General features: G+C 36.1%; 1 protein-coding gene across 1 annotated transcript in view; it reads left to right on the top strand.

Annotated features, from left to right (window-relative positions):
- Window positions 1-7449, top strand: part of DPH6 (diphthamine biosynthesis 6) — a 167048-nt gene extending 159599 nt beyond the window's left edge. Inside the window, exons 8-9 of the mRNA XM_028147439.2 lie at window positions 5110-5197; window positions 6522-7449. Of these exons, the coding sequence (XP_028003240.2) occupies window positions 5110-5197; window positions 6522-6575 (142 nt within the window). The 3' untranslated portion in view covers window positions 6576-7449. The remainder of the gene's footprint in view (window positions 1-5109; window positions 5198-6521) is intronic.
- Window positions 7450-7844: the final 395 nt, after the last annotated feature.

Consider the following 7844-nt stretch of genomic DNA (forward strand, 5'->3'; position numbering starts at 1 on the left):
CCTGGAGGCTAATAGTTACTTTTAATCTCTTAAGTGGCCTCAGGGCAAGGTGTTTTCCGATATGTGTGTCAACTGTCTTCCCCCCAGGCAAGGCAAATGTCTACATGGGAAAGATGTCCTTTGCTGTGTGAGGGAATGACTCAGCCCAGGAAACTTGGGGTGTCTGCCTTCTGAGCTCTGTCCCCCAAGTCCCCAGTCCTGGGTTCTGCTCTCACAGCACCAGTCTACTTCACCCTCCCTCTGCTGGAGCACAAGGAGGGTGGCTCCACAGGGAATTTGTGCATTGGCCCTTTAAGAAGGTGCCTGAATTTTCAGCTGCCACTCCCTGGAAGACAGCACCCCACTGCTTTTCTCAGCTAGATGTTATGTGGTTACCCTTCTCAGTTTTGGTGCTTTCTGCTGGGGGCCCAGCTCGAGGATTAGATCCCAGAGTTCTCAGTGGCACCCTCCCACAGCTGAGATATCTCTCTGGGACTTCAGGTGCTGTCTGTGGGTGCCTGGCCAGCCCTTTCATGCCTCTGCCCCTCCTACCAGTCTCTATGCCAGTGATGGCGAACCCATGACACGCGTGTCAGCACTGACACGCGTAGCCATTTCTGATGACACGCGGCTGCTGAGGCGGCCGCATGCCGAGGATGAAACATTTGCTGCTCCTGAGGATGAAACATTTGTGAAATAATGTTTTTTCCTCAAAGTGACACACTACCTGAGTTATGCTCAGTTTTTTGGCGAAGTTTGACACACCAAACTCAAAAGGTTGCCCATCACTGCTCTATGCTTTCTCAGCTTTTGGTCCTCAGGTTCTCTCCTGCAATTTTCGTTGATTATTTAGGAAATTTTTCTGTATTTTACCTAGTTGCAATTCTAGTTGTTCCTGGAAGCATGTTTGTACAGCATCCACTCACTCTGCCACCATTTTTAATCTCTTACTTGATTCCTTTTCCTAGATTGCCTTCCCATTTCTCCTCACTTTGCTTAATCCTTCCATTTTTCGAGACTTTGGCTGCCATTGCTTCAGTACTTGTTCTCCTACCTGAACTCTCGCAACACATAGTTGGCACTAGCAAAATATCATTGAATTAAATTGTCATTTACTGTTGTTTATTTTTATATATCCTATTTTATTTACTTTTATGTATTCCAGTTTTAGGTTATAACTAGAGTTTTAGGTTGGGACATATCCTAGTTTCAAAAGAAAAAGAATGTCATCTGCTACATATAAAACCTTTGCTCCTCTATAAAATAGAAAATGTCCTATCATAGCTACTGGTAAATGTGATGCTGTAAGTGAATATGCATTGCACACTCTAAAACCATATGTAAATGAAATTTATTTTATTTAGAGATAATTTTCTATATGACATAATTAAAAGATTTAAGTTTAGTCCTGTAACTATTTGTTAACAATTGACCATTAATAATATTTGATCCTGTAACTCAGAATTCACTTTTGGGACAAATTTAACAAATTTTCCTATTATATTTGATGTAATGTAATTAGCATACAACTAATTGATTATTAATCCCATTTCAAATGTCTGATTCAATTTTTTTTATAAAATGGGGAAAAATCACCTATAAGAAGATAAATTAAAATTTTACATGCAAAAATAACTTGATTATAATCAGGGATTTTTTTTTTAAACACAGGTTGACTCTTTTTTGTATAATGAGAATTTTAGAGAAATCAGGTGGTTCTGGCTGTTTATTATCAGATGCATTTTGCTTCAAATTACAGTTAATGTTTTTAAAATCTTATAGGAAAGACTGGTATAACAATCTTAAAAATTCTAACTAGAACATTTTACAATTCACTTTTTATGTCAATTAATATGTGAGTTTCTAAGGAGCCTTTATGTAAAGAATTATAGCCTTGCCTTTAAGAGAAGTGGAAAATTGTAGGCACTCAAATAAATAACCTCCTCTCTTATTACTTCTTACTTCAAATATGTACGTGTAGCAATATCAGAACTAAAATCCTAATATTAATTAAAATGATCATTTTCTTCCCTTTGTTAATGAACACATGGTTTTAATGTCAGTATTTCGTACAGCCACATATTTCCATTTGAGTTATCAATATTACTATACTACTGCTACAAAGATGCTACATATGGGATGGATGGATGGATGGACGGATGGATGGAATAACTGGAAGAAAGGAAGAGAGGAAGGAAGGAAGAAAAGAAGGGCCAAATTCTCTCCACCTACTCCTCTTCTCTACCCGTTCAAGACACAGCTCAGCACAGAGCATAATAATGTGGCATTTAGCAGTGATGATGCATCAAGTATTTTCCTTACTGCCTACTCACATCTATTCTTTATCACCTGGAATTTATTTAAATTTATGAACTGTTTTTCTTGTATGTAAGTTTTTAGATCTGTGAAGCTTTATTTTTATTATGCTAGAGATATTACATGGTGTTATGATATATATGTGTTTCACATGTTATACATGCAGTATGCATGTAGCACAAAGTATGTATTTTTGTGAAGACAAGTACTTGAAAACCCAGTGTACTAGTAGGTTTGTGATAATTTCAATAGATAGTATGTAAGTGTGAAGACACTTAATAAAGTTTAACTGTACATTTAATTTAACAAATGTCTGATGAGTACCAGTATACTGAGCCAGTGGAAGAGATGAGGTGGAGGGCAGGCAGACAAAGATGAACAAAAGGAAGACGAATACACTAAGTCATGATTATATTGTAGTGGATGTATTATGAAAGGGCTATCAATGCATTAGCAAAGGATGGGCAGGAGAACACAGCACTCTGAGGATGCCAGGGCAGGCCACACAGAAATGACACTGAGTGCCTGTGAGGGTGTGTGTCCTCAGGGAATATCAGTGTGCAGTTGTCTTTTTAGAAGAGAGGTAGGGATCAAGACCACGCTGAGTCTCAAGGGATAATATCAGTGTTTGTTTGATTGTTTGTTTGTTTGTTTGTTTGTTTTGAAGTGAGGGGTAGAGCCTGACCTCACACCTTGGGAGCATGGCATCAGAGGACAGAGGCTGAGACCTCATTCTGCTGCCCCACATCAGTAATAGGGAACATGGCCAGCTCGTGGCTACAGAGAAGTTTCAGCTGTAGAGAAGATATTGAGCACACTTGTTTTAATTCTATTAATAGGGAAAGGGGAGGTGGGAGGCCAACTGGGAAACATTTTTGTTGTGGCATAAGTGGTATTAATTTTCTGGGTTACTCTGAGGGTATTCCAGCGGATTCTGTGCTATTTTTCAGAGAAGTCCATTAAGCAGATCAGAGATCCTGGAAAGCTGGGTTTCAGATGATAGTTTATGAAAGAGAAAAGAGCAATAGTGGCATTATTCTGTTTGGAACTAAAAACTGATCATTTGAGATCTAGTTCCTTCCCAGTTGACTCTAGCTTTGTATAAGTGAGTGAAATGATTTCAGTCAATTGGAAATTATGGATTTTATGGAATACAGAAAAATCATATTCCTCTTTGTTTAATGATTACAGTGTTATATATTTTCTGTGGATAATCTTGATTCAGAATGGAGTAGTTGCATCAATTGAGCTATTTGCTATCAACCTTCTATTTCCAGTGGGGATAACTTGCATGAGAAGGAAAGGGCTGAAACTCTTTCTCCTAACAGCATTGGTTGGGTTAATTATAGTTTTGGTGCATCCTGTTAGCAAGGATATCAAAACCAAGCCACTTAGATTAGGCATAATTAAGGCTCAGGATCAGTTTCCAAGGCTGCTATCAGGAAGAGAGGGACTGAAATCTGATTGATGAGCCAAGTGAAGGGCCAGCACAAGCCACTCAGGAGTAAATGGAAAAACAGCACAAGTAGTGCTAACAAACCAAGAGGGGTGGGCCCAGAAGAACAGGTGGTAGAAAGCAAGAGGGCCTTCTCTTTATTTTCTCCTTCTCCTACTGCACATCATACCTGGAGGCAAGTTCTGGTTGATGGAGACCCTGAAGTCCTGGTAGTATTCTGACTCTTAACTGATTCTGTTTCTATTAGAAGTTTCTTTTTAATATCATAGAAGTCCTTTTCATTTTTATTTTCTTAAACACTAACAAGATACATATTTGATACTAAAGGTTTATGAATGGTAGTTGACTTTTGTATTTTCATAAACATTTATTTTTCTCTATCTCTGATCTTTCAAGGGGAAAGTAAATAGATTTTGCCCACAAAAATTTAGTATTTTGGAGCCAAATATTTTGAGGTTTCTTCTATTGCCACCAAATAACTGCTTTTCACAAGTTGATTCAAAAAATATCTTACATTAGTTGCAGAGTCAAATAAAGTAACAATTTATTTTGCTTTACTACAATTGGTAAAATGCTAACAATGTATTAATATAAACAGTGGGACTAGTGCCTGAGGCATTTAAGAAATATGAAGAATTTCTATTTTTAAATTTTAGCTAAAACGCAAAACACTATTTCTTTATTAATAAATAACAACAAAAATAATTAGTTATTAGAACTTCATGCATAATCTTAGTTATTCATATGTGCTTCACAGGGTATCTTTGATGAAAGTTGAGTTAATTTACATGTATCCATATGGTGCCAGCAAGCAGTTCATACCATTTTACCTGAATGTGGTAATTACTATGTCAGGCAATCAATTTTAATAGCAATGATATTGCAGTGTGAAGAGTTCATCTAGAGCTTAAAATCATCACCAGTGCTGCTTTTGTGAAGGATAATTGAGATGTTGTGTGAAACACTGAATGTATTACCTCATGATAATGAAAAGAATAATGAATATAAAGCACTATTATTTGATGGTTAGCCCATACCAAGCAAATTTTTAAAAATAAAATTGAATAAGAGTTTTAAGTCTCAAAATTGTTCAGAGAGCATTGAGTGAACCTGAAAGTTGAACTGTGTGTCCTCATAAAGATAAAAAGCTTTTTTATTTTTCTTCAAAGTTTAGTATTCTTGACCCTTTTCTCAATTAAATGCTGGGTTATTAAAAATAGATGTTAATTACTAAGTATTGTATACTAGTGGAAATAAATGCAAAATGAGGATTTTTTTGGTCTCTTCTAGTCATTAGCAGGAGTGATTTGACACAATTTATGTAGTAAATAAATGCATTATAAAATTTTATATTTCAGAGATTCATCAGAAGTAGTCATACATTCAGCTGATGCATTTGCACCTGTGGCTTACCTACGCTTTTTAGAATTGCACTTGGAGGACAAGGCAAGTAAACCTGAGATTCCCAGTGATTTCAAGAGACAATTACGATATGTTCATTGGCTCGATAAGAATTTTTGAATATATATATGATACTATAACAACAGATGAAAAGATAAAAAATGATTTTATCATTAGTGACTTTTTTAGACCTGTCAATAACTAAGAATTTTGCAACTGTTCATAGTTTTAAGAGCTCTATATTAAGCATAATTAAGGCCTAAATGTAAGATATTACACCTCTGAGTTTGAAAAGAGAATCACATATATATTAATCAAGAAGAAGACAAGACAGTGTATCACCAAATATTAAATTTTCTAGTAAAAGAAGAATTAGGTAGTTGTGCATAATGCTTAGGGGAAAAGTTGGAGGATGAATTGGATTTTTATCATGCAAAGTTTAATAAAGAAGAAAAGGAGAAATAAAAGCTTTCCAAAAACATCCAAGGGAACAGAAGTACAAATAAAAGATGGAAAGTGAGTTGTCTCCCACACATGCCCCGACCTGGATCAAACCCACAATCTGGATATGTACCTTGACCTGGAATTGAACCCGTCACCTTTTGGTACACGGGATGACACTCCAACCAACTGAGCCATACCAGCCAGGGTAGGAGTTTTATTTTAAATACATTGTCAAGATACAGAAGGATGTCAATTTAAAGAAGTAGAAAAGGTAAAGACCTGGATTAGACCCTTTGTAAAAGTTCTGCTTCTTGAGATGTAAAGGATTGGAAAAGGCCTTCTGCATCTTCAGCATTCTATCACCAAGCCTTGAGACATGCCCACAATTATCTATATAATAAGGAATATGAAGAATCAAAAGGGGTAATGGGAATTGGCAAAAGACGGGGAAAATGGTAACCCCAGAAATCTCAGCATGAGAGAGTTTCCAAAAGTAGAGAATAGTTATTGGTGCCATTTTTCCAGAAAAGTTAGGATAAACAGGTTTGGAAATAGATCATTGAATTGGGCCAGAAGATGACTATTGGTGACCTTTTACTAAAAAGCCAGTAACCCTCAAGAGAATGAAGCTATACTATCAAAACATCCTTCAGACCCACTGAAGGAAGCACCTCACTTTAGGTCTCTGTTAAGTTGGCTGCCATGTGCTCACACAGAAAAATCAAAACCACTGAATTCTTTGCTTAGACATGTTGGCTGTTTCATGTTCTGCTCTACCTAAGTAGCTAGTTATTCACCTTGTGTTGGTATTTCATTGGCTTTCCCAGTCCCATTTTCCCTCTTGCATAAAAGAATGTTACTTCTTTAACGTGGGATCTTTACTGACACTGAATAAATATAGTGCATTTCCCTTTTTTTCTTTTAGGTGTCCCCAGTGCCTGACAACTACAGAACATCTAATTATATACACAATTCTTAAAAAGCACTTTTGAATACTGTTTACTAAGCTGCCATTCCATATGAAAAAAAATTACATAGCATTTTCTCAATTATTATGTCCTGCTTTTCCTCATTGCATTTTTATCATCAGAAAAAGTTAATGGAACCATTGATTAATTGGGGAAATATGGATGCCATGTTCATTATATTGTCAAGTTACTCAGGATTCACCCTGACTTTTTGTTAACACGTCCTATTCATGTCCTCTATACTCTACAGGATATGTGCCTTTCTTTTTCTTTTTTTTTTTAACCTTTGCTTCATATACCACCCTCACTTCTGTGACATTTTTTACTTTTATCACAATGGTTTGTTTTCCTCTTTGTCTTTTTCCTGCTCTTATGTCTGCCAGTAATATCATGGTGCAGAAGCATTTGAAAAAGGATGAAAAGGCAATCACTTAGCCAATCAAATTTAATCTATTGGATGTCACCAGAGTGCTGTATCATTTTTCCTCTCAGTATATTCATTGTTTCAACATTATTGGAAAAATTAGGAAGACTATCATTAACTCTTATTGGTTATTTTATAACTGATTTTAAAGAAGCAATTTTTCAGTATTACCTGTGCTGATTTTAGGCAGATTTTTAAAAAATAGACTTCATTTTTTAGAGCAGTTTCGAATACACAGCAAAATTGAGCAGAATGTACCCTGCCCCCACACAAACATAGTCTCCCCATAATCAACATCCCCCACAAGAGCGGTACATTTGTTACAGTTGATGAACCTATGTTGATACATCATAATTACCCAAAGTCCAGTGCCATATTTATTTTCCTTTCTGCATAAAAATCCATAAAAGTGTTATGTTTTTTCTAAATAAAGAAGATGCTTAGCCATGAATGGAGAACCATCTGATATGTTGCCATAACATCTTTTTTTCAGTCTTGCTCTCAAGACTCGCGCCTACATGTGTCATTTTCTCCAATAATATAGAACCACTGGATACTCTCTTACAATGCCTTCTGCTTCTCTCCTGCCTTGCCTTAGCATATTCTTTCTTCTTTGTCTTCCTTTCTTCTTCCATTTTTAAACTGTTTACATCCTGCCCAGGATGCAGGATTGAATTCAAATATTCTTATACATGTAGCCACACCAGCAGGCCTGCCCTAACACTTTGTTTCTTCTGTGCTTGTGACTGATAGCTTAATCAGCTTTATGTTATAGTTGTTTAAAGACTTATTGTGTCTACTAGGTTATAAATTTATTGAGGATTATTCTTTTTTCATCTTCATACTCTTTGTAATA

The sequence above is a fragment of the Eptesicus fuscus genome, chromosome 5 (genome assembly GCF_027574615.1).
Source record: "Eptesicus fuscus isolate TK198812 chromosome 5, DD_ASM_mEF_20220401, whole genome shotgun sequence".
NCBI classification, from domain to species: domain Eukaryota; kingdom Metazoa; phylum Chordata; class Mammalia; order Chiroptera; family Vespertilionidae; genus Eptesicus; species Eptesicus fuscus.